Here is a 25,028-nt window from a genome sequence, read left to right on the forward strand (position 1 = left end):
AGTCCGACAGCTCTGGACTGTAGGGTTATAATCTGACCCGACCCAGACTGGACCGGCGAGCTCTGGGCTGTAGGGTCAGAGTATGACCCGACCAAGACTGGACCAGTGATCTCTGGACTGTAGGGTCAGAGTATGACCCGACCAAGACTGGACCAGTGATCTCTGGACTGTAGGGTTACAGTGTGACCCGACCAAGAATGGTCCAGTGACCTCTGGACTGTAGGGTCAGAGTATGACCCGGGGCAGACAGGACCAGTGACTTCTGGACTGTAGGGTCAGAGTATGACCCGACACAGACTGGACCAGTGATCTCTGGACTGTAGGGTCAGAGTATGACCCGGGGCAGACAGGACCAGTGATCTCTGGACTGTAGGGTTACAGTATGACCCGACCCAGACTGGACCAGTGATCTCTGGACTGTAGGGTTACAGTGTGACCCAGACAGGACCAGTGATCTCTGGACTGTAGGTTTACAGTGTGACCCAGACTGGACCAGTGATCTTTGGACTGTAGGGTTACAGTGTGACCCGGCCAAGACAGGACCAGTGATCTCTGGACTGTAGGGTTACAGTGTGACCCAGACTGGACCAGTGATCTCTGGACTGTAGGGTTACTGTGTGACCCGGCCCAAACTGGTCCAGTGATCTCTGGACTGTAGGGTTACAGTGTGACCCAGACAGGACCAGTGATCTCTGCACTGTAGGGTTAGAGTGTGACCCAGACAGGACCAGTGATCTCTGGCCTGCAGGGACACAATAGAACCCAGCTCAGTCTGGACTGGACCTATACTCACCCTGTACCCTTACACCCCCCAGGCTACTGCATAAAAACCATAATGACAGCAACATGACCCAGATTATGCCTGTAAATAAAGTGCCTTCCTTTTGTTTGAAACTGATTTTATTAATGTCAATACAGCTCCACGTGAAAGAGAAGACTCCCTCCGTCCCTCTGCGTGTGTCGGCTGGCCTGTGTGTGCCCAGCCTGCCGTCCGCGGTCCTAGTGCCTCTGCTCAGACAACTGGCACCACTACCAGTACTACAGCCCCACAGAGGCACAGGGGCTTTATACCTGCTTGGCTATTTCATGGATAATTCATTATAATTAATACCACGTCACAACAATTAGAATGCCTCACTGCAAAGGAACAGACAAGTAACAATTGGTCACAATCTACAGATATACAGCTGCACACATCTCGGTGATCAGAGTGGGAGTCAAAGTTGGGATGCAACCTCTAAAGAGCAAAGTGTAAAATCTGCTAGGAAGAAAATTAAGACTCTGCAGGAAACAAATTCTTAAGATGACTCAAGTTTCCCAGTTTTAATCTTGGGGGGGGGGGGAAAAATAATCATGAAACTAAACAGTCGAGAGCAACTGAAAAGTATATTTTTTAAAAAGGTACATTGAGAAAAGGGGAACTCATTTCACACAATCTAACAGTTTTGAAGAACATTCAAATTGGAGCCCCTCCCTCCCCCAGACTTACACACACTCGCCAAGGAAAACAGCCATCTGATCCACTCCAGGTTTTACAGAACAGTCTACCAGTGCACAGCCGTCTGATCCACTCCAGGTTTTACAGAACAGTCTACCAGTGCACAGCCGTCTGATCCACTCCAGGTTTTACAGAACAGTCACGTCTACCAGTGCACGGCTGTCTGATTCAATGCAGGCTATTCCAAACTGCATTGCTGAAGCTGAAACAGTTTAATTTGCACTCTTGTAAGTGCACTGCAATGTGCAAACGTATTCAAAAGGACAGCCCGGGAGCCTCTAATACAGAGGTTCCCATCACAGGACCTCAGGGTCCAGAATCCAGCAGGTTTTCCGTGTCTCTCCCTGGCCTGTCAGAGGCTGCAGTCTGGGGAGAAGATGAACTGGTCTAGTTCAGCCTTACTGGATGATCAGTGTAACAATCTTCCCTAATGAACCTAAGGAGACACAGAAATCCAACTGGATCCAGACGTGGAGCTCCGGTGCCTTGCAACTGGTGGCAAAACCTGGAGCCTCATTCAGTCTGTTCCCCAGTGTAATCACCCTGAACTCTGGGGGTTCGGGGACCCCAGTTGATCACACCAGCCGGCTGTGCTGAAAGCCTGTGGTTAGTTGCTAAATCAGAGCGAACAAGCTGTTAAAGGGGGTGGGGGGCTGTGGCCTCCCCCCTGCTTCACAGACACTGGAAACGGGGGCGAGTCGGACCAGCCAGAGTCAGACTAACTGGTTCATTTAAGTCAGCAAGAGCTCCGAGCCCACAGGGAGAGAAAACCAGACTGCATACACCACCTCTGCAGGCCGGTGATGGCTGGCAGTGCCCGTCTGTGTGCCTCTGTGCCTCCAAGTGCCCACGCAGCAGTGGAGACACAGGCACAGCAGGAGGAGCAGCCTGCCCCATGAGGATTACCACCTCACAGTGACGGGAGCTGGGGCCCCGCCCTTAATTGCTTAATTGAACCAATCAGTCATGACCAGCCCCAACAGGTCACCTCTACTCCCTGGCCCCAGCAGCAGCGGCCCAGGGTTCGAGCTTACAGCTGCTATACGGCTGGACACGGCGACACGGATAGACCCCCTTGACCTACAGACAGGAAATTCCCCCTCCCAGACTCCCCCCATCCCATTTGTACCACACACACACACACACAGACGCGCGCACGGGCGCACACACACAGAGGAAGGAGGAGGAAAACCAGGAAAATGAAAGAGCCGCCTTCTCTTGCTCGTTGTTATTTTTTTTTTTAATTTCTTCTGCGGGCGTCTGTCGTTCACATCCTTCCCGCCCCCCCGCCCCCACCATCTACCTCTCCGCGTGTTCCCCGGGGGCTGCCCGCCCGAGGCAGGGCGCCGATGACGGAGGCGTCCCCCAGGAGGCCAGGGGCAGGGGGCGGCGGACTCGGGGCGCGACACGAAGCGCCGGTTTGGTCCGGCCCCCCCCGGAGAGTGAGGGGGAGGGGGGGGGGGGGGCGGGCAGGCGGGCAGGCCGGGAGGGAGGGAGGGAGGGCACCTCGTCCTGTGCTGTACAGCGATTCACTCGGACACAGAGCAGATTAATCATAATTGGCTTTAAAAACTAGAGAATGTGAGCTTATGTACAGGTTCAGGGGCTCATGCACACCGGCGGGGTGGGTCCGCGGGTCCGGCTCAGTAGCGGGGCGGCAGGAAAGGCCGCTTGGGGACAAAAAAGGGGTTGCCCCCGCCCCCGCCCCCCGGCCCCCCGAAGGCCGGGTAGGGCCTCTTGCCGCGGAAGGAGGGGTCCCGGTCGTGGAAGTGGGGCGGGGGCGGGCGGTAGTGGCGGGGCTGGAAGTCGGGCCGCGGCCCGCGGAAGAACGGTCTCTGGGGCGCGGCGGGGGGGGCGGGCGGCGCCAGGCGGGCGAGGGGCTTGGAGGCCGGGGGCGAGAGGCGGGGGGGGCCAGGGTGGCCGCGGGGGGGCTGGGGGGAGGGGGAGGGGGAGGAGCAGGGCGGGGGGTTGGGGGGCGGGCCCTGCGGCTGCTGCTGCTGCTGCCCCGGGGGCTCGATCGGGGAGCGGGGGGGCAGGCTGGGGGCCGCGGCCCGCGTCGGCGAGGGGGGCTGGGCGGGGATGGAGGAGGAGGAGGAGGAGGAGGAAGAGGAAGTGGAGGGGGGCGGCGGGCTGGGCGCCTCTCTCATCCGTCCCAGGAGAGGCGGGGGCGGCCCGGGGGCGCCGGGGTGGTGCAGGGGGGGCCGGGGGGCGAAATGCTCCTTCACGGTCCCGGGACGGGGGTGCTGGGAAGGGGGCAGGAGAGGGGGAACGCTGGGGGGGCCCTCCTGGGCAGGGGAGGGGGGCGGGTGGCGGTGCTGGGGAGGGAACGGCACCCCGGGGGCGGGGGGGGCGCTGGCACTGCTGCCTCCGCCGCCGCCGCCGCCGGTGCTGTTGGCCGCCGGCCCCCCGCCCTCCCCCCGCGGCGGGAAGGGGGGCAGCACGCGGTCGACCGGCACCATGACCCCCCCCACCAGCACGGCCGAGGGAGGCCCGCCGGGGGCCTGGGGGGGCATCGCCATGACGAAGTCCCGGGGCGGGGGCGGGGGCTGCGGGATGGGCGGCGGGGGGGGCGGGGGGTGGGAGTTGAAGAAGGCGGCGGGGGGCGGGGGCAGGTCGGGGTACGGCAGGAGCGGCCGATCCTCGAAGGGGAACTGCCCCGGGACGCCGGGGGGGGCGGAGGAGGGCGGGTGAGGCAGCAGCTGGGGCGGCAGGGGCCCCACGGGGCTGCCCAGGCCCGGTAACTCCGAGGGGGGCGGCGGCTGGCTAGGGGGGGCTGAGAGGGGCATCTGGGAGTGAGAGTGGGGGTGAGGGTGGGCCAGGGCGTGCCCGTCCCGGTAGGGGTCTCCCGGGGCCTCGTACCAGGTGGCTGGCCCTCCTCTGCCGGGCGGGGCGGACTCGCGGGGGTGGCTGTGGCCCCGCACCCCCTTCCCGATGACGCGGATGGACTCCACGGTCTGGATCCTCTCGCCGGACACGCGCCGGTTGCTGTAGCCCAGCGTCTGGATGGGGGCGCCCCTGGCCCCCCCGTCCCCGTCGGGCCGCAGCTCCGCGGAGGCGGACGACACCAGCGTCTCGATGCGGTGGTAGTGCTCCCCCTCGGCCGGCGGCGCCTCCGGGTCCCTCTCCGCCTCGCGCTCCCCCTTCGGCAGCGCCTTGAGCTCCGTGCCGGCGGCGGGAGGGGGGGCGGGCGCCGGGGAAGGGGGCTGCTTCGCGTCCGGGCCCCTGGCCCCCGCCCGCGCGTTCGGCTGCGCCGCCCCGCCCCCTTCGCCGAAGGGGTACCCCTCCTTCGTCCGCTCCCTGGGCTTGTGGGGCGCTGCGGTGAGCGAGTCGGCGGGGGCGGCGTGCGGGGAGCTGGCGGCCGCCGACACAGCCGCCGAGGAGGAGGAGGAGGAGGAGGAGGAGACCCCGCTCTTCCGCCTGTGGTCCTCCGGCGCCCTCCCGCCTCCGCCCGCTGAGGACTTCAGGATGGACTTGGCCGGCTTCTTGTCCAGGTTGAAGAGGGCCGAGGTGGGGGGGCCCCCAAAGCCGGGGTACTCGTCTTCCGCCTCCCCGAATCCCGAGGCGTCGCGGGGATAGAACGATCCTGCCGCGGGCAGGGCTTCGGAAAAGTCCGGCTTCTCCCAGGAGTCGCCCCCCCGGTACGCGGTGGGAGACAGGTCGCGCCCCCCCTGGCCGAACGCCTTGTAGGAGGAGGAGGAGGAGGAGGAGGAGGGGGGGGGCAGGGCGGCGGGCGCGGAAGAGCCCGACGAGGAGCAGACGGTGCCGGCCCTCCCAGGATTCCCGGGGGCGGCCGCGGACAGCGGGGAGCGCGTGCTGCTGCCGGGGGTGGACGACGACCCGGGGCTCAGGATCTTGGACAGGAGGGACATGGTCTCCACGCCCGCGGGCTTGTCCATCATCTCGTCCTGCGTGGGCGTGGCCCCCCTCTCGTCCCGCACCGGGGTCCCGTCCACGTTGTCCGCGGGCGGGGGCAGCCGCAGGTGCCCGAAGTCCGGGCAGCTGTTGCCCTGGGCGACGGGCAGGGAGGGGCTGCCGGTGCCGCCCCCCGCGCCGCCCAGGATGGGGATGTTGAGGTTCAGCGCGCTGAAGCCAGGGTTGCCCTGCAGGAACTTGTGGATCTTCATCTCCAGGCTGGAGGGAGAAGAGGAGGAGGAGGAGGAGGAGGAAGAGGAGGCGGGGGCCGCCGGCACAGGCGGCTCCCTCTCCCGCTCCTTCGCCCTCTCCCTCTCCCTCTCGGAGTCCCTGGCGCTCCTGTAGCCGCTCCGGGCCGGCAGCTTGTGCTTGGCCGACGCCGAGGGAGCGCTCTTGCCCGCGGGGCCGGAGGAGGACGAGGAGGAGGAGGAGGAGGCGGCGGCGGCGTCCGCGGGGGCCGGGGTGGGGGTGGGGGAGCTCTGCGAGGGGCCGCTGTGGCCGCGGGGGGCCTGGTTGGCGCCGGCGGGGTGGGCCGGCCGTTCCTTGCCGGAGTTGGGGACCCCGCCCGCGGCCCCCGCGTTGTGAGAGCTGTTCCCCGCCACGCTGTGCAGCAGAGACGACAGGCCTGGGGGGGGGGGGGAGGAGAAAGAGTCGTCAAACGCAAGACTCGCGGGATTTCAGCAGACCCGCCGAGACCGCCGAGACGGAGACAGGCCTACCCTGCAGCCCGGTGGTCTGGCCTTGCGTCTTGGACAGGGCGCTCAGGATGCTCTCGGGCGTGATGTCCACGCGGGACAGGATGCTGGCCAGGGGGTTGGCAGGAGGTCCCGCGGCCGGAGGGGGGGGCTTCAGGACTGCGCCGTGGGGGGTCGGCGTGCCGGGGGTCCCGGGGGAAGGCCTGGACACGGGGCTCACACCTGAGAGAGGGGGAGAGAGAGGGAGAGGGCAGCTGGCGTCGCAAGGGGCAGGGCGACACTGCCGAGGAGGAGGAGGAGGAGGAGGAGGGAGGGAGGCCGGCCGGCCTCAGGGGGCAGCTCACCTGTGCTCTTCATCACGGAGGTGAGGGAGCTGAGGATGGAGCTGATCTTGCCCAGATCCACGTTGGCCAGGTTGACGGGGAGCGGGTGGGACGGAGTCCCAGGGGTGCCGGGGGTCCGCGCGGGGGAAGCGCTCACCGGGGGGGTCACCTGCTTGGCTGCGGGTGCCTCAGAGGCCCGGCTGACCGGGGCTGGACTGGACTCCGCAGGAGCGGGCTTCTCCCTCCTCTCCTCCACTGCAAAACACAGAGACGCGGCAGTAGTGCCAGCGAACGCACTGCTTCCTCTCACCCCCGGCAATCAGCCCGCCAGCGGCCGCCATGCCCACCGATGATGTTGGCGCTCTCCGTCTCCTCCTCCTCGGACAGCTCCATGTCCTGCACGTCCCGGTTGTCCGCGCTGTGGGTGGGGGGGCTGGCGGACGACAGGGGGCTGGCGCCCCCCTCCGGCTCGTCCATGGCCTGCCCGTCGATGTCGGGGTCCCCCTCGGCGCGCCCCATGCCGTGGAAGGGGGACTCCGAGCCCGTGGGGGAGGGCGCGTCCTCGCTGGGCGAGGGGATGGGCGAGTCCTCGGGGTCGGGCAGCGACGCCTTCAGCACGTCCAGCTTCCTCTTCAGGTTGTTCACGCGGTTCGCAAACGTCTTGTAGGCCTGGGGGGGGGACAAAATCCGACCCGCCGCTCAGGAGTGGGGCCGGAGCCGGGCCGGAGCCGGGGAACTCTGGCCACGCTGAGAACCAGCAGGACTGGGACGGCTCCCGCGCGCTCTGCGGCGCGATCGTCCCCGGCCCTCTGGGACAGCTCCCTCGCGCTCTGCGGCGCGATCGTCCCCGGCCCTCTGGGACAGCTCCCTCGCGCTCTGCGGCGCGATCGTCCCCGGCCCTCTGGGACAGCTCCCTCGCGCTCTGCGGCGCGACCGTCCCCGGCCCTCTGGGACAGCTCCCTCGCGCTCTGCGGCGCGATCGTCCCCGGCCCTCTGGGACAGCTCCCTCGCGCTCTGCGGCGCGATCGTCCCCGGCCCTCTGGGACAGCTCCCGCGCGCTCTGCGGCGCGATCGTCCCCGGCCCTCTGGGACAGCTCCCCCGCGCTCTACGGCGCGATCGTCCCCGGCCCTCTGGGACAGCTCCCTCGCGCTCTGCGGTGCGATCGTCCCCGGCCCTCTGGGACAGCTCCCTCGCGCTCTGCAGCGTGATCGTCCCCGGAGCTGTCCCAGAGGGACGTGAGCAGGACAGAGCACGTCTGCGAGAGCCTGGAACCCGAGCCAAGTCCACGGCCCTGCGCTGGCGGCCTCCCTGCACCTCGCCCGCGCAGAGTTCTGCAGGTGCCCTTAAAAAGCCCGAGTACGAGCCCGATCCAGCTACAGGATGGGAGTGACTCTCAGCCTGAGCTCTCTAGGAGAACCGAGTGCGGTTCTGTAAAGATTCGGAATTAAACCTACGCGCCAAGAAAACCTGTTTCTTTCCATAACATCCCACAAGGCCCCCCAGCTACTGGAAAACCCCTGTAAAGCTGCAAGAGGTCACCCGGGTCCCAGCCCCAGACTCACATTGGCGACGATCTTGACCTCCTTGTACTGCATCTCGTAGAAGACGTCGGCGTTCTCCAGCGCGTCGATCAGCTTGGGGCCGCTACACACCTGGGTCTCCAGGAAGGAGACGAACTCCTCCAGCTTCGCGTTGCCGTCCTCGAAGTCCTTGGAGAACTTCTTCCCACCGGCCTTGTCTGCGCAGAGCGGGGGAGGAGGGGGGTGAGCCGGCGAGCAAGACAGACGGACACACCGAAGAGGACAGCTGGCCAGGGGGGGTTAACGGAAACATGGAGCGCGTCCAGTGTGGAGAGGAGCAGGAGGAGGAGGAAGAGAGAGGAGTCCAGTGTTGGGGAGAGGAGCAGGAGGAGGAGGAAGAGAGAGGAGTCCAGTGTTGAGGAGAGGAGGAGGAGGAGAAGGAATAGAGAGGAGTCCAGTGTTGAGGACAGGAGGAGGAGGAGAAAGAGAGAGGAGTCCAGTGTTGAGGAGAAGAGGAGGAGGAGAAGGAGAAGAAAGAGAGAGGAGTCCAGTGTTGAGGACAGGAGGAGGAGGAGAAGAAAGAGAGGAGTACAGTGTGAAGAGAAGGAGGAGACAGAGAGAGGAGTCCAGTGTTGAGGAGAGGAGGAGGAGGAGAAGGAGAAGAAAGAGAGAGGAGTCCAGTGTTGAGAAGAGGAGGAGGAGACAGAGAGAGGAGTCAAGTGTGAAGAGGAGGAGCAGGAGGAAGGGGGGTCCACGAACCCCGCTCTGACCTTTGAGGCGCTTCAGCGTTTCAGTGCTGCAGACGTCGACCCTGAGCGCCGACAGCTGCTTCTCCTTCAGCTCCACCTCCTCCACCGAGCGCTGGTAGGCCGACAGCTGCTCGATGAACGCCTGGGGCTGCGGGGCGGACAGGCAGGCGGGAGAGAGACAGTCAAGTGCCAGGCACCCACGCGGGCACGCCGGCTCCCCCAGCTGGACAGAGAGAGCCCTGCGCGCCCACAAACTCCGGCAGCTCTCGCGCAGCACGACGCACAAACCCAAAGAAACTACAGAGAGTCACTCACCGCAAACTCTGCCACTATCTTCGATTTCAGGGCCGACTTGGGGTTCACTGGAGCTGAAACTAGTTCAGGAAAAACTCATTTTAAACGAGAAGAAAACACAAAATACAAGCTGTCCTGGAGATGTGACACTTCTAGCTCAGCGGCTTGCCCAAGCACTCAAGGAGAGGCCAAGGGCAAGGCTGCTTAACACCAATACGAGGGGGCACTGCTTTACAAAGGTGTGTGTACTGCTGTATCTGTGTAGACCAAAACTGTATGAAACCGTGTTCCAGAAGCAAGAGCGCCACCGACAGGTCCACTGGTGTCACTTGCCATAGCAACTTGGGTGCCCTTAGGGGACCAGGACAGGCCCCGTTTATCAGTACCCATGCAGCGTGCCCTCACGGCTAACTATGGTGCACAGCAAGTACAAATGCACAATAGGGGTGGGCAGACCCACAATGGCAGTGTGTAGCCTGGTGCCCTCCAGGGGACAGAGGGCATCAACACCCTACAGTGGGCACTGTCATTATTCAGTTGGACATGTTCCCGGTGGTCTCACCCGCACAAGGGCTACAGCACAACAGGACAAGTGCTTCTGGAGCACCCTGTAGCACACACCTGTCCAGAGGTGTTAAACGTCTCTCTCTACAACACAAACCCTACTCTGGTATCTCTTACCAGCAGGCTCCTTCTTGACCAGACTGGTCTTCAGCTCCGTGATCAGCTCCTCGGGATACACGTTCCGCTCCTCCCAGATGGAGAAGATCCGCTCCACAGACTTCCGCACCTTGGCGTCCCTGCGAGGGAACACTCGCTGACTTAGACAATGCAGCTCTCGTAATCGGAGCGTGCAGTTTTGACAAGAAGATACAGAGGAGCTGGACTGAGTGTCTGTACAGTGACTCTCCAGCTCTGATGATGATGAAGGAGTGTTCATGTGAAGATACAGAGGAGCTGGACTGAGTGTCTCTACAGTGACTCTCCAGCTCTGATGATGATGAAGGAGTGTTCATGTGAAGATACAGACGAGCTGGACTGAGTGTCTGTACAGTGACTCTCCAGCTCTGATGATGATGAAGGAGTGTTCATGTGAAGATACAGACGAGCTGGACTGAGTGTCTGTACAGTGACTCTCCAGCTCTGATGATGATGAAGGAGTGTTCATGTGAAGATACAGAGGAGCTGGACTGAGTGTCCTTATATTACTGTCTAGATCACCCAACAAGACAAGCGGAGTCAGAGTCTTAAACCCAATCAATCTCAGGGTGTGAAGAGAGAGATTAAGGAATGAGTGACCTAAGAACTGAGTTGTACTTCAGTCCCAGACAGGGACTCTAGGTCCCAGGAGCAGAGCGGGCGCAGTGCACTCACTTGACCAGCAGGGCGGCCTCAGGGAGGACCTCAGCGAAGGTGGAGCGGTACACGATGGCATTCTTGCGCTTGCAGTTCTGGATGACATCGTTGGCCAAATAGAACAGGTTCAGTCGGTGCGGAGCATCAGCTGTGGAGAGAAACAGGAAGACGGGGTTAGAAAAGGCAATCCAGGCGTTTAGACCAGCACCTTTCCACTGGCGCCATGTACAACCACCTCAAGCCCCCTAAATACCACCCAGCTCTGAGCCCCAGTCCAACACCTGTCCACTGGCGCCATGTACAACCACCTCAAGCCCCATAAATACCACCCAGCTCTGAGCCCCAGTCCAACACCTGTCCACTGGCGCCATGTACAACCACCTCAAGCCCCCTCAATACCACCCAGCTCTGAGCCCCAGACCAGCACCATGTACAACCACCTCAAGCCCCCTAAATACCACCCAGCTCTGGGCCCCAGACCAGCACCATGTACAACCACCTCAAGCCCCCTAAATACCACCCAGCTCTGAGCCCCAGACCAGCACCTGTCCACTGGTGCCATGTACAACCACCTCAAGCCCCCTAAATACCACCCACCTCTGAGCCCCAGTCCCACACCTGTCCACTGGTGCCATGTACAACCACCTCAAGCCCCATAAATACCACCCAGCTCTGAGCCCCAGACCAGCACCATGTACGACCACCTCAAGCCCCCTAAATACCACCCAACTCTGAGCCCCAGACCAGCACCATGTACAACCACCTCAAGCCCCATAAATACCACCCAGCTCTGAGCCCCAGACCAGCACCATGTACGACCACCTCAAGCCCCATAAATACCACCCAGCTCTGAGCCCCAGACCAGCACCATGTACGACCACCTCAAGCCCCCTAAATACCACCCAACTCTGAGCCCCAGACCAGCACCATGTACGACCACCTCAAGCCCCCTAAATACCACCCAGCTCTGAGCCCCAGACCAGCACCATGTACGACCACCTCAAGCCCCCTAAATACCACCCAGCTCTGAGCCCCAGACCAGCACCATGTACAACCACCTCAAGCCCCCTAAATACCACCCAGCTCTGAGCCCCAGACCAGCACCTGTCCACTGGCGCCGTGTACAACCACCTCAAGCCCCCTAAATACCACCCAGCTCTGAGCCCCAGTCCACCTGTCCACTGGCACCATGTACAACCACCTCAAGCCCCCTAAATACCACCCAGCTCTGAGCCCCAGACCAGCACCATGTACAACCACCTCAAGCCCCCTAAATACCACCCAGCTCTGAGCCCCAGTCCCACACCTCCTCTGCCTGCACACACACAAAAAAAACGTGCTCTTACTGAGGGGAGTAAGGAGAATTAGACTGTGTTGGAGAAATGTTTTAGCAGTATCTCTTGCAATGCCAGTGAATTTTACATTGGGTTTGATGATCTGAGTGGCAGAAGAAGGGCATCACAGAGACGCAGGCAGCAAGAGGATTTGAGAACAAGACATCCCACACAAGCCCAGAAAAAACACAAGGCTATAAAAACAACCTTCACACAACATCTGAAGGGCAGAATGACAAAATACAGAACCAGTGAGAAGACAGGCTCAGTGACCATAGCCTGGCCACAGAAACTGAACACTGGCAGACCTGGCTGCATAGAGCGGACAGGCTTAGTCCACTGTCCAGTGACCACAGCCTGGATAGAAACTGGACACAGACAAACAACAGGCTGTGCTCCCACTGCCAGCACAAAGAAGGAGTCAAAGCTGAACTTCTGGACCACTGGGAAAAATATAAAGGAATCAGGGATGTGCGTTTCTCTAAAGTAGGGCAAACACATGCAAAACTACCGATTCCCTGAACAGTCATCTCTCACAGATTACTTCCTAGCATTGAATTAAGTGCAGTCAAGAAACCCAATTTAGTAAGATAGGAAACCCCTACAAGCACAAAACATGGAACAAAGGATATCCGAGCTTCAGCAAGTTAAGTTCTCCCTTTAAATCAGGAAAACCACAGCGCAGGTCACTGAACCAGAGGAGGAAAGGGACAGTGACGCCCAGAGAGGTGACCGTGCCATTTCTACAGAACAAGAAGTTAGTGGTTGTCCTTGAACACCAACCCTGTTCACCGCATATAAGGCCAAACTCCTGAATGCCATTACCTTTATCATACTGATCGCATGACACTCACTCTTTCTCACTCTGAACTGGATTTCTGAGCAGCCCTCTGGCACAAAGCAGACACACCAGAACCTCTTTGACAAATAACATGTCACACCGGGCTTCAGCCTGCGCGTCCTGGCAGCCCACACTCCCCAGCAGTCAGCAGATCTGTGTCAGGAGTGCAGACTGTATCCTGCCAGGTGGTTTCCCCACAGTCAGACCAGCCTGTGTCACTCTCAGGCAAAAGTACACATTGGATCTGTACTTAATTTTTCTTGTCTTCTTACTCCACTAAATGTCCCAGAAGCATCTTATCTGGGATAGTGTCCACACGGGCTGGATTCTCACTGGGTAAAGTGGAGATGCCCGTGCTGACTGCTTTCGTGATGCACTATTCTGAAGCACAGCCACAGGCCGTGCTGTTTTATAAAATATCCATTCAACAAGCACAACAATACCGCTAAAAAGGAACACAGGGGATCTATGTGCAACGTCTTTAAGAGGACAGTAAAATAAGGACGTTAAGGAGGGAATTATTTCCCAAAGAAATAACTGCACTAGGATTTTATGGGGACTGGGAGCATGTTAAGATTACCCAGAGGCTCAAATGCAATTTATTTTATTCTAACAATCAGTGTCTTTCAACAGGAGGAGAGACAAGGACGTGACAACAATTTTACACTAGTATACAGTCACAGCGTCTGTGCGTAAACCGAATGATTACTGAGTTTAGGGGTGTTTTCCTGGCCTCCTAATAACGCCCAGCTCTGAGCTGGCTTCATCACTCCGAGAGCGATGTGTGTGTGGGTGTGAGGAGTGTACTGGTGCACTCTGGCCATCACACCATCCAGGTGGGGCCGCACACTGGTGGAGGGGAGTCCCTACTGCCTGGAAAGCACTCTGAGTGGAGCATCCAGAAAAGTACTATGTAAGTACAAGCAATTTTTATTATTAGTAGCAGTAGTATCCCATTACCATGAGCACTTTTAATTTAATTTAAAAGTTCAAAACCTTTTAGAAACAGAATTTCAAAACTAAACAATGAGAGCTTGAACAACATTTTTAAACATTTGTTTAAACAGGCTTAACATTTGAATAAATTTGAACACGCAGTGTATCGCATACATATAGCACACATGAAGATGAAAGCAACAGGAAAATATCAATTTAACTTTTCTCTTTATAAAAGTGTTATAAAGAAAAATACTGTATGAAATACTCTTATGGAGTATAACATGGTTACTTTAATATAGAACTACATAAAGTTACATTAAATACTGTACATATGATAAACAGGAAACTATATAGAGTAAAGTTAGTTATTTTAAACTTGCTTGTGCTTCTCTGTTTCTGTGAATATCTTTGTCAGGGCACAGAGGTGCTCAGAACAAGTAAGGTCAGGGCATAGATGTACAGCTAATTTCAGCTTCTTTTCTAACACCCATACAAAAGAACACAACAATAAACAATACAATATCTATAATGGATTTCTATAATACAAAGCTATTTTGCAATGATTTTACTAGACATTTGCCATTTCTATGGTCAGTTAATGTCAAGTCGGGGTATCTGTATGTTACACAGACCCCTGTACATCAGTGCAGGGAGAGTCAGGGAGTGGGAGTCACAGCCTACATTCAATCACCAGCCAACGTCAGGAAACACGGAGGTCTTGCTTTCTATATTTCAATAGATGTGATCGATGTAACTGCGTTTTACACCCGTTTTGAACAAAACTGCTGGAGCACCTGAGCTGATCAGCAGAGGTGTGAAGGCAGTTCAGGACAGTTAAAGTAAAGAAAAGCACAGGTCCACATAATGGAAAGAGTCATGTGCCGACCGGTTTTGTGATATTTTTAACTTAAAGTTATGAATCGTCCCCTTTCTGTGGAAGAAATCTACTATCATTCCCATTCCAAAAACTGCTTGGCAAACAACCACTATCGCTGGCGCCGAGACTCTCAGAGAAGTTCAATTTCAAGTCACTTGATAAGACTGGGGTCCTGCACTCCCTCACAAACAGGTCTCCCCGGGTCAGGCTGGGGTCCGACACTCACCGGATACCCCACAGCGCTGCGTCCTGCCCCCCTTTCCCTTTCGCACACCCATGATTGCAAGAGCAAACACGCAGAAGCCTCAGGAAGACTGCTGATGACACAGCCCCGGGCTGCTTATTAAAGGGAAACTACAAGGCCATTTTTATATTTCGGGGTTAGAAAGCATCAGAAAGAATCAGCATCGATGAGCGCTTTTCAAACAACAATAAAAAGAAAATACACACAGTAACTTGTAAAACCTCCAATTTCTGCACACTGGTGGTGGTGGACGGGATCCCCGTTACCTGTAAAAGCGCTTTGAGTGGAGTGTCCAGAAAAGCGCTATATAAGTGTAAGCAATTATTAATTTCCATCACAGAATTAACAGACTTTCCCGGTCTGCGCAGCGCCATTTGCTGTGATCCAGAACGAGGCGACGTGAAGCTCTGTCACTGTAAAGAAGCAGGCTTGCGAAGGCATCTCTTTCAATCCGACAGAAAGACTGCTCTCAACATCGAGACCGTGCCGCTGACAAATACAACTTGCGCGTCAACTCGGCATGCAGATCGTGTTGGAAACGTTCTGTGGCGGACTTGTCTGCTGCACAACCTGTACCTTTTATTCTCTCGCACATCCCGTTGGCCATCACAGAGTTCATCATTTTGTCTCGTTTTTCTAGAACGTCCACGAATGTATTTTGTTACCGGGATTTAATAACCAGTCTCTGCAACTGGGACTGCAGCTTCAAACACCCAGAAAGTCATCAGAGGCCCACGCTTAAATGATTTGACTAAATAGCGCGATACGTTTTCTTTGACGTCTAATGTCTTGCAGGGAAACTCAACAGCCCTCCAAGCTGCTGCAATTAAGCTGATAAAGCATGAGAAGAGAAGAGGGGAGGATACCCCACCCATGTTATTGACAGGGACCTCTTCCGAGCCACAGACAGCCCCCGGATCATCAACTCAATCAGGAACTCGCGGTCTCACAACCGTGTTCCATCGGTGCCTCCCTACCAGACCATTAACGACAACTTGCCCATCCTACAGGACGATCCCTCCACTGGTACCCTCTTTCCTGACTGCCCCCTCTTCTCACATAGCCACCCACCTAATCTGTGTAACCTTCTCGTCCACAGCTGCCATGCCCGCCCCCAGAATCATCCCCACCAGGCACGTTCCCCGGCAACAGAACCAGCTGCGTCACCTGTAAATGTCCAGGATATCCGATACCAGGCTCATTCATGGCCCCTCCGGACAATCCTGGATCACGCAGGTGACATCTTGTACCTCCAGCAACCTTACTTCCTGCACCTCTCGCTGAAAGTGTCCAGCTATTTAGGATTGTGAGACAGGACGGGGACTGGAAGACCCTTTCAGGGAACGTGTCAGAGCTGTGAGGATCAAACTTCTCTCCAAACACTGTCTCTCACTTCACCTCAATCACATCCGTCTGCGTCCTCACAGAGGGGTTTCAGAACTCCCCTTGCAGGAAGACATCCAAAACCAATATGATCCTGAACACCAGGATCACACCTTCTCCCTTCTCTCAATGACAGACTCGTTCCCTTCTAATCCTCTCTATTCGTTTTGACTTCACACCTCTCTTCACCTGTCTCAGCTTCACACCACCCGAGTGCCCTCTCTGCTTCTCTCCTGCTCCCTCCTCCTCCTCTCCACTCCCGGCTTCTGCCCTCTCCTGCTTCATCAACTGCCGGCTTTCCTCTCTCCCTCACACCTGAAGAAGACTTCTCAGTAACAACAGCTACTTTTTATTTTTTATTGTTTCAGTATCGCTACAAGATGACACTTTTGTGCTTGAGCAGTTTTCTGAAGGGAAAAAACTTTTACAGAGTTCCTTGAGCAAAAATACCATTAGTTTCAAAACTAAGTTACAATTTAACACTTATTACAAACTGTGTGTCATGTTGACCACTCCAAACACCACTCATCTGGACAGCGTACTGGCCCAGTCACCTGACCACTGACCAAACACCGTTACTCTGGACAGTGTACAGGCCTCATCACACTGACCACTGACCAAACACCGTTACTCTGGACAGTGTACAGGCCTCATCACACTGACCACTGACCAAACACCGTTACTCTGGACAGTGTACAGGCCCCATCACACTGACCACTGACCAAACACCGTTAATCTGGACAGTGTACAGGCCCAGTCACACTGACCAAACACAGTTAATCTGGACAGTGTACAGGCCCAGTCACACTGAGCACTGACCAAACACAGTTAATCTGGACAGTGTACAGGCCCAGTCACACTGACCAAACACAGTTAATCTGGACAGCGTACAGGCCCAGTCACACTGACCACTGACCAAACACAGTTAATCTGGACAGTGTACAGGCCCAGTCACACTGACCAAACACAGTTAATCTGGACAGCGTACAGGCCCAGTCACACTGACCACTGACCAAACACAGTTAATCTGGACAGCGTACAGGCCCAGTCACACTGACCAAACACAGCTCATCTAGACAGTGTACAGGCCCAGTCACACTGACCACTGACCAAACACAGCTAATCTGGGCAGTGTACAGGCCCAGTCACACTGATCAAACACAGCTAAACTGGTGTGCGTACAGGCGCAGTCACACTGAGCACTTTCCAAACACGGCTAATCTGGTCAGCGTACAGGCCCAGTCACATTGACCACTGACCACACACCAAACACCATTAATCTGAACAGTGCACAGATTCTGTGATACTGACCACTGACCACACTCCAAACACAGTCCATCTGCACTGCGTACAGATGAACGCCTGGGCTAGGTCAGACGACAGAATCAATCACATTACCCTGCCTCACGCTTCACTAACAAATTCCCACAAATTCCCAGAGAGCCGGGAAATGAAAGTGAAACCACCTTCCTGTGTCAGTGAGGGAGACGTCCCGCCCCCACAGCACGTGACAGAGCCTGACAGCCCTGCACCAGGCCAGCTGCGCTGGAGCCTTCACTCAGAGACACAGAGGTGTAGGAGGGAGCCCAGAGACCAAGCCCTCCCTCCCCAGAGGCAGACATCTCTTCAGCCCACGGCTGCTGGGCTCTCCTGGTGGAGCTCTCCCACTGCCTCCCGGCCCAGGGCAAACTGGGCCCACCGAGCGCCAGGCTTGACCCGGTACACGACTGCCACCAGTCCGTAACGAGCCTCCCGGCACACAGAGACTGCCGCCCCGCGTTCTCATTCTCAGTGTGCTGGGTTCTCGACACTTTCCAAAATCACACAGATCTACCCGAGATGAGGGAGGATGCTTGAAATCTACTACTCTGTGATCCCTACACCTGAAGAAAGCTCCAGGCACACTGTTTAAACCTGGAGCGGGTCAGAGCATCACCAGTAACACTCCTGCAGGCACACTGTTTAAACCTGGAGCGGGTCAGAGCATCACCAGTAACACTCCTGCAGGCACACTGTTTAAACCTGGAGCGGGTCAGAGCATCGCCAGTAACACTCCTGCAGGCACACTGTTTAAACCTGGAGTGGATCAGAGCATCGCCAGTAACACTCCTGCAGGCACACTGTTTAAACCTGGAGCGGGTCAGAGCATCACCAGTAACACTCCTGCAGGCACACTGTTTAAACCTGGACCGGGTCAGAGCATCACCAGTAACACTCCTGCAGGCACACTGTTTAAACCTGGAGCGGGTCAGAGCATCACCAGTAACACTCCTGCAGGCACACTGTTTAAACCTGGTGAGGGTCAGAGCATCACCAGTAACACTCCTGCAGGCACACTGTTTAAACCTGGTGCGGGTCAGAGCATCGCCAGTAACACTCCTGCAGGCACACTGTTTAAACCTGGTGCGGGTCAGAGCATCACCAGTAACACTCCTGCAGGCACACTGTTTAAACCTGGTGCGGGTCAGAGCATCCCCAGTAACACTCCTGCAGGCACACTGTTTAAACCTGGAGCGGGTCAGCCTGCTGTGCACTGCGGGGGTAGGCCTACTGTCCTGCAGGTTCGTGGCCAGTGTCAGATGCTCTGCAGGAACACCTCTCACTCCTGAAGAGGACCGCAGGAAAAACCTGAGCGTGATGACACTGCGCAGTCCTGCGCAGGCCCTGCGCTCACCCCCCGGCCCAGCAAAACAGTGAGAACCTAACCTGCCCCGCCTCCGGCCAGAGCTCTCACCACCAGGACAGGGCTCCTGAAACTATTCTCCCACCCTGTCGGAGCTACAGGTCTGACCAGAGGCTGGCCGACAGCAACCTGTCCGAGACGCATCAACCTCAGCCCGAGCGATTACCAACACCCCTTCATTATCATGCCATGAGTCCCTGCGATCTGGGCATCCGCTTCACTCAGAAATCCCAGAGAAATCCCGGACACCGGCTCAGCCCGCTCCACTCTTCACAAACTGCACTTCCTTCCTCCCACCAGCAGCTCCCAGCCGAGCCGCTCCGTCCAGTTCAGTTTATTTGTCAGTGCAGTGAAATGTTATTTGCATGCATGCTCCAGTACACAGGCAATAAGGAAACACCACACTGAAACACAGACCAGCAGCAGCAACAACAAGAAAGTTCAACAGTATACAGTGCAAATGAAAGTCCGCACAAGCAGTGTGCGAAAAGGAAACAGAGTGAGCCGGTGGTAGAGGTCTGACAGCAGGCTCTGAATCTGGAGGTACGTGCCTTTAAGCTCCTATGACACGTACCAGGGCTGGGGAGAGAAAGGTGAGGAGCCAGGAATACACAGCCTTCCCCACCCTCAGGGACCCCCAAGCCCACCCCCTGCAGTTCTCACAGGCACCTGCCAACACTCAGCTAGCGCAGGTCTGGAAGGCTTCTCCCACATCACCTCCACAGAGTGAGGAAACCAACCCAGTGATTATAGTCCCACAGCTCACAGTACTGGGAATGACTACAATGACCCAACTCCAGGACCATCTACACAGAAACAGTATTCCACTCCAGTTTCTAACACACTCACAGTACTGGGAATGACTACAACGACTCAACTCCAGGACCATCTACACAGAAACAGTATTCCACTCCAGTTTCTAACACACTCACAGTACTGGGAATGACTACAACGACTCAACTCCAGGACCATCTACACAGAAACAGTATTCCTCTCCAGTTTCTAACACACTCACGGTACTGGGAATGACTACAATGACTCAACTCCAGGACCATCTACACAGAAACAGTATTCCTCACCAGTTTCTAACACACTCACAGTACTGGGAATGACTACAACGACTCAACTCCAGGATCACCTACATGGAAACAGTGTTACTCTCCAGTTTCTAACACACTCACAGTACTAGGAATGACTACCATGACTCCAGGATCACCTATATGTATACAGTATCCTAGGAAATACAGTAACTCCTTGTCATATACAAGCTTCACTCGTTCCTTGAAACCCGCTCGTAAGGTGAAAACGAATAGGAGATAAATTAAACTCCCATGACTCCCCGTGTTATAAACTGTGATTGGTCTGAGAACTCAAAAACGTTCCTTCAAACACCCAGATGTCACCCCGATACAGCACTGAACATGAAAACAATCCACTACCAGCCCAGCGTATTTAGAATCCAGTACTGCAGATACATCCTTACTCTGGTGAGAAAACAGACAAACATTAGGCACTATCCTCTAATGCACACACCTAACACACAAGTCTTTATTAGAAAATAAGTTGAAAGAAGAATCTTGGAGATGCTTTACAACAGCCCAGCTCTTTCGAGTGAAAAAATCTGCTTGCTCAATTAAAACGCATCTTGTGCATAGGAAGACCCATACAGAGGTGGCTTGAATGAACTGAGAAAAGGCAGGTCCTGCCTGACCAAGCACCCACAGTAACGGACACACGCAGGGCATGTGTATTCAGATTCTCGGACGGCTTTCGAGAACGTTGCTCAGAAATAATTGCTGCACGCAGGTGCGTGGCTATGAAATTAAAAAAAGAGTAGAGTCAAACTGGAGTGGTGTAGCTGATGGAGCACCATGATGACCTGCAGGACCACTGCTCTTCCAGACTTCTGTCCGTCCAGGCTCTGGGACAGCCAGATTAGCAAAACCCCACAGGAGCTACGGATGAGATTTAATAAAAAAAAAAAAGTCGGACCACAATCCCAGACTGGGCCAACAACCTGGCTGGTGAGGTTCCACACAGACCAGTGCCGGGCTCTGCAGGCAGGAAGAGGGAATCTCCGGGCTCAAGCAGGCTGCTTCCGATGAAGACTGTTCCCGCCTGTTACAGCGTCTACACCAGGAGTCGGCCACCTACGGCACCGGCACCCAGAGGGGCTTTTAACAGCACGAGCGAGGAGAGCAGCGCATGCAGTACACATCTTTCAGAAACCAAGCTAAAACAGTGCCAAACAGTGCGCTGGGCTGTGCTGCAATTCTCCACAGCACGCCACCCAAGGAGAGCAAGACGATTCACTTGGTTTCTTTGCTGCATTATTTGTTAAGGGGGGGGCCGCCTGCTGCTTTCACAGGAAAAGCCGACATCGCCACGCGAACGAACGCACTCGCCCTCCGTCCGCAGGGTGCCGATCGGACCGGCAGGGGCCTTTTCAAAACACCGAAGCCGGTTCTTCGCGGGAGACGGCCGCTACTTCCAACATCGTCAAGAACGAGCCGTGTTCCAAAGTTTGGAGTCTACCTGCGAGAAACGGCAGGATTTCCAATGTTTTGGCCCGATGTTTTTTTTTCTGGTTTAACCTGACGGATTTGCTACCAGCAATACAGATATTTCCCCAGCAAGGATCACACTCAACGGTAAGAGGCGCATTTAAATGTATTAATCTTCACATATAACAGCCAAAATCCAGGTTTTATTCATCAGAAGCAGAGCTATTACTGACATAAATTGAAGTGTGAATGCCAACTCCCACTGGGTCAGATAACCTGGGGAAGGTTTGGAACAGAGAACAGGCAACTCTTCTTTAGCCCAAGAGTTGTGGGAGAGTGGAACAAGCTGCCTAGCCGATACCCTGGTGTTCCTGAAGACGCAGCTGGGTGAGATCCAGGGATCCAGTTTGTAAGCTGCCTCCTGTTGTGTCCGCTCCTCCTGGGAGCGAACCGAGCACGGCCGGACCCAAACGGACCGGGCCGGTCCTGGCCGGACCCGGGAAGGCAGCTGGCGTGCTATGGCCAGGGTCTACAGAACAGGACTCCCCACACAGAACCCCAGACCCACCGCAAGGCCCCCCGACAGGGCACTTCAGCAGCCACCCAGAAACGCCCTGTGCGCCGCAGGGCCTCCCAGGGCCATGAGCACAGCACCTCCGAGAGCAACACTGCAGGACCACCACCAGGGAGACACAGGGGGGCCACAGGCCGGCCCCCCCAACCAGAGTCACACACAGGGGGGCCACAGGCCGGCCCCCCCAAACCGGAGAGTCACACACAGGTGGGCCACAGGCCGGCCCCCCCAAACCAGAGAGTCACACACAGGTGGGCCACAGGCCGGCCCCCCCAAACCAGAGAGTCACACACAGGGGGGCCACAGGCCACAGGCCAGCCCCCCAGAGTCACACACAGGGGGGGCCACAGGCCGGCCCCCCCAAACCAGAGAGTCACACACAGGGGGGCCACAGGCCGGCCCCCCCAAACCAGAGAGTCACACACAGGTGGGCCACAGGCCGGCCCCCCCAAACCAGAGAGTCACACACAGGTGGGCCACAGGCCGGCCCCCCCAAACCAGAGAGTCACACACAGGTGGGCCACAGGCCGGCCCCCCCAAACCAGAGAGTCACACACAGGTGGGCCACAGGCCGGCCCCCCCAAACCAGAGAGTCACACACAGGTGGGCCACAGGCCGGCCCCCCCAAACCAGAGAGTCACACACAGGGGGGCCACAGGCCACAGGCCAGCCCCCCAGAGTCACACACAGGGGGGCCACAGGCCGGCCCCCCCAAACCAGAGAGTCACACACAGGGGGGCCACAGGCCGGCCCCCCCAAACCAGAGAGACACACAGGGGGGCCACAGGCCGGCCCCCCCAAACCAGAGAGTCACACACAGGGGGGCCACAGGCCACAGGCCAGCCCCCCGGAGAGACACTTTCCAACAGCTATTCCACCTCCCCAGCACACCTGAGCGGGCGGTGGGCTCCTCAATGACACCGCACTGCTGCTGCAGAATCCCACCCAGCCCACAGACACAGCGCCAGGCCTGTGCGCACACCGCTCCCGGCCCAGCGCCCGTCCCGCAGACACGCTCGCCGATGGAGAAGCGGGGGACACCGCATTATATAACCCCGGCCAGCCCCGGGATACTCACATTTCCGCAACCACTTCATCCAGTAGCGCACGATGACGGCGTTGTGCTTCTTGTTCTCGATACACCAGGTCGACAGGCTCTGGATGGACTCCATGGTGTTGGAGACACCCTGGAACTTGCGGTCCAGCGAAGACTCCAAAGCCGAGGAGCCCCGGCCGCTGCCTCCGCCAGCCGCCATCTTTCTCGCACTCAGTCGGCCAGGCTGCTCGGGAGCGCGCTCGGCCGTGGGCGACGGGAACGCGCGCTTCACCCGGTCACAGCGCCGCCGAGCGGGGACGCGCGCCCTCTCTCCGCCAGTGGGGGGCGAGCCTATGCCTGTTTGTGTCGTTTCCCCCCCTCCCCAAAAAAAAAAAAGAAAAGAGAGAGAGCGGCCTGAGTCCGAGCGATTATTAATGAGTCCCGCACGGCGGTGGGCCCGTTCCCGGCGCTCAGGGCTCCGGCAGGACGGCGCTCACGCCGGAACCGAGCGGACGGTCGTAGCGGGCTCTTTCCCGCGCGCGGCCGGGTCGCCGTGGACTCGAGCCGTTCGTTTTTTTTTTAAAAAACAGTCTCGGTCCACCCGCTCGTGCGTCACAGAACGCGCCCGATACAAGTTCTGACGACTGAACTGCAGCGCGAGGCTGACAACGCCGCACGTGTCTCCACTTTATACCCTAAAGAGCGACACGGCCCCTCGCTGCCGACATCACCAGCTATGGATCCAGCCGATATCTGTCGATATCCTGTGCCGCCGGCGGCGGGCGGGAGGGAGCCGGGCTACACGAGCCCCCCTGCCCGTCCTCGAGCCCAACCGTCACCTCTTGCTCTCCTACGGACGTCACCGAGCGCTGAGCGCCTGTGACAGACGCCGCCTCAGCGCGTCGGTTTGTTTCTTTAAAACGCTCTTAAATGTTTTTTTTTAATGGGGTAAGAGTCACTCAGAGAAAAGACAAGACTCCACGGAGCTCGCAGCACCGAGACCTCCGAGTTCGCTTAAGGAACCCAAAACAATGCAGTCATGGTCTACTGTACAGATAAGATCGCTACACCAGTTCTCTCGATTTATTTGGCATTTTTTTATTTTATTACCGATTCTTTGCTACGACTCAACGCTCTTACTCCTCCGTAAGTTTATTTTGCTGTGTCTCGCGTTTGAGGCGGCAGACCAGTTCCACATCCCAAACAACACGGCTCTCCGCCACCTTGAGCACTTTCCCTCTCGGCGCCGGGCGCGCGCGCGCGCGTCCCCGCTGGCCCGGCGGCGCCATTCCGGGAGAGAAGCGGGGGGGGACCGTTCAGACTTGTCAGCTTCTCTGGAGACATCGTTTGTCTAGCCCCCCTCCAATACAGGTTTCCTATTATAAAAGAGAAAAATAACAACACACCTAGGCTTTATTAGTATTTCTACTTAAAATGTGATGGCAGCCTGCATCTGTTTAATTTTATACGAACCCATGTCAAAATAGTACCTTCCAAAATGTACGGGTCACGTTTAGGGACATTTTATTCTGAGAGATTCGCGTTTAGTTCAAGCCTAAAAAAACGACATCAATACCAAGAAACAAGTAAATGTTTATTCCATGCTGAAAAGAGGTGTGTTTCTGCTGCGACCCTCCATGTCTTCCGCATGGAATAAACCTTTACTTGTCCCTTCGTAGCTTACGCATGCTGAGGCAGCTCCCTACTTGAACTTCATCAGAACTAAGGCTGCTTTTCAAAACTCATCGAAATGTCAACGGATGAATCCGTGTTACATATCGGCTATTAAGATCGCACGGTGAAGACACCTGTTAAAACCGATCTACCTATATATTTAAACTATTATTGCAAAATGACAACTTTACTGGGACTGTAGCTCCTATTGTAACAGGACTGTTCTACTGCACTGGGACTGTAGCCCCTGTTGTAACAGGACTGTTCTACTGCACTGGGACTGTAGCTCCTATTGTAACAGGACTGTTCTACTGCACTGGGACTGTAGCTCCTACTGTAACAGGACTGTTCTACTGCACTGGGACTGTAGCTCCTACTGTAACAGGACTGTCCTACTGCACTGGGACTGTAGCGCCTACTGTAACAGGACTGTTCTACTGCACTGGGACTGTAGCTCCTATTGTAACAGACTGTTCTACTGGACTGGGACTGTAGCTCCTATTGTAACAGGACTGTTCTACTGGACTGGGACTGTAGCTCCTACTGTAACAGGACTGTTCTACTGCACTGGGACTGTAGCCCCTATTGTAA

At 56.8% G+C, this 25,028-nt stretch overlaps 1 protein-coding gene across 2 annotated transcripts; it reads right to left on the reverse strand.

The window, feature by feature from the left end:
• Window positions 1–882: 882 nt before the first annotated feature.
• LOC148640110 (regulation of nuclear pre-mRNA domain-containing protein 2-like) lies at window positions 883–24,028 on the reverse strand. 2 transcript variants are annotated; one of them, XM_088621579.1, is made up of 11 exons: window positions 23,874–24,028; window positions 22,806–23,141; window positions 10,367–10,496; window positions 9,674–9,792; window positions 9,014–9,072; window positions 8,720–8,846; window positions 7,992–8,167; window positions 6,776–7,097; window positions 6,450–6,683; window positions 6,130–6,327; window positions 883–6,035 (listed from the first exon to the last, which is right to left on the reverse strand). In XM_088621579.1, exons 2-11 carry the CDS (start codon window positions 22,981–22,983, stop codon window positions 3,142–3,144), a joined length of 4,437 nt encoding a protein of 1,478 aa, XP_088477705.1. In that variant the 5' UTR covers window positions 22,984–23,141; window positions 23,874–24,028; the 3' UTR covers window positions 883–3,141. The 2 variants fall into 2 exon arrangements, with proteins under 2 accessions (XP_088477705.1, XP_088477706.1); XM_088621580.1 differs by having other exon boundaries at window positions 22,806–23,120; window positions 23,874–24,026.
• Window positions 24,029–25,028: the final 1,000 nt, after the last annotated feature.

Source organism: Lepisosteus platostomus, chromosome 26 (assembly GCF_059453375.1).
Source record: "Lepisosteus platostomus isolate fLepPlt1 chromosome 26, fLepPlt1.hap1, whole genome shotgun sequence".
Lineage (NCBI taxonomy): Eukaryota > Metazoa > Chordata > Actinopteri > Semionotiformes > Lepisosteidae > Lepisosteus > Lepisosteus platostomus.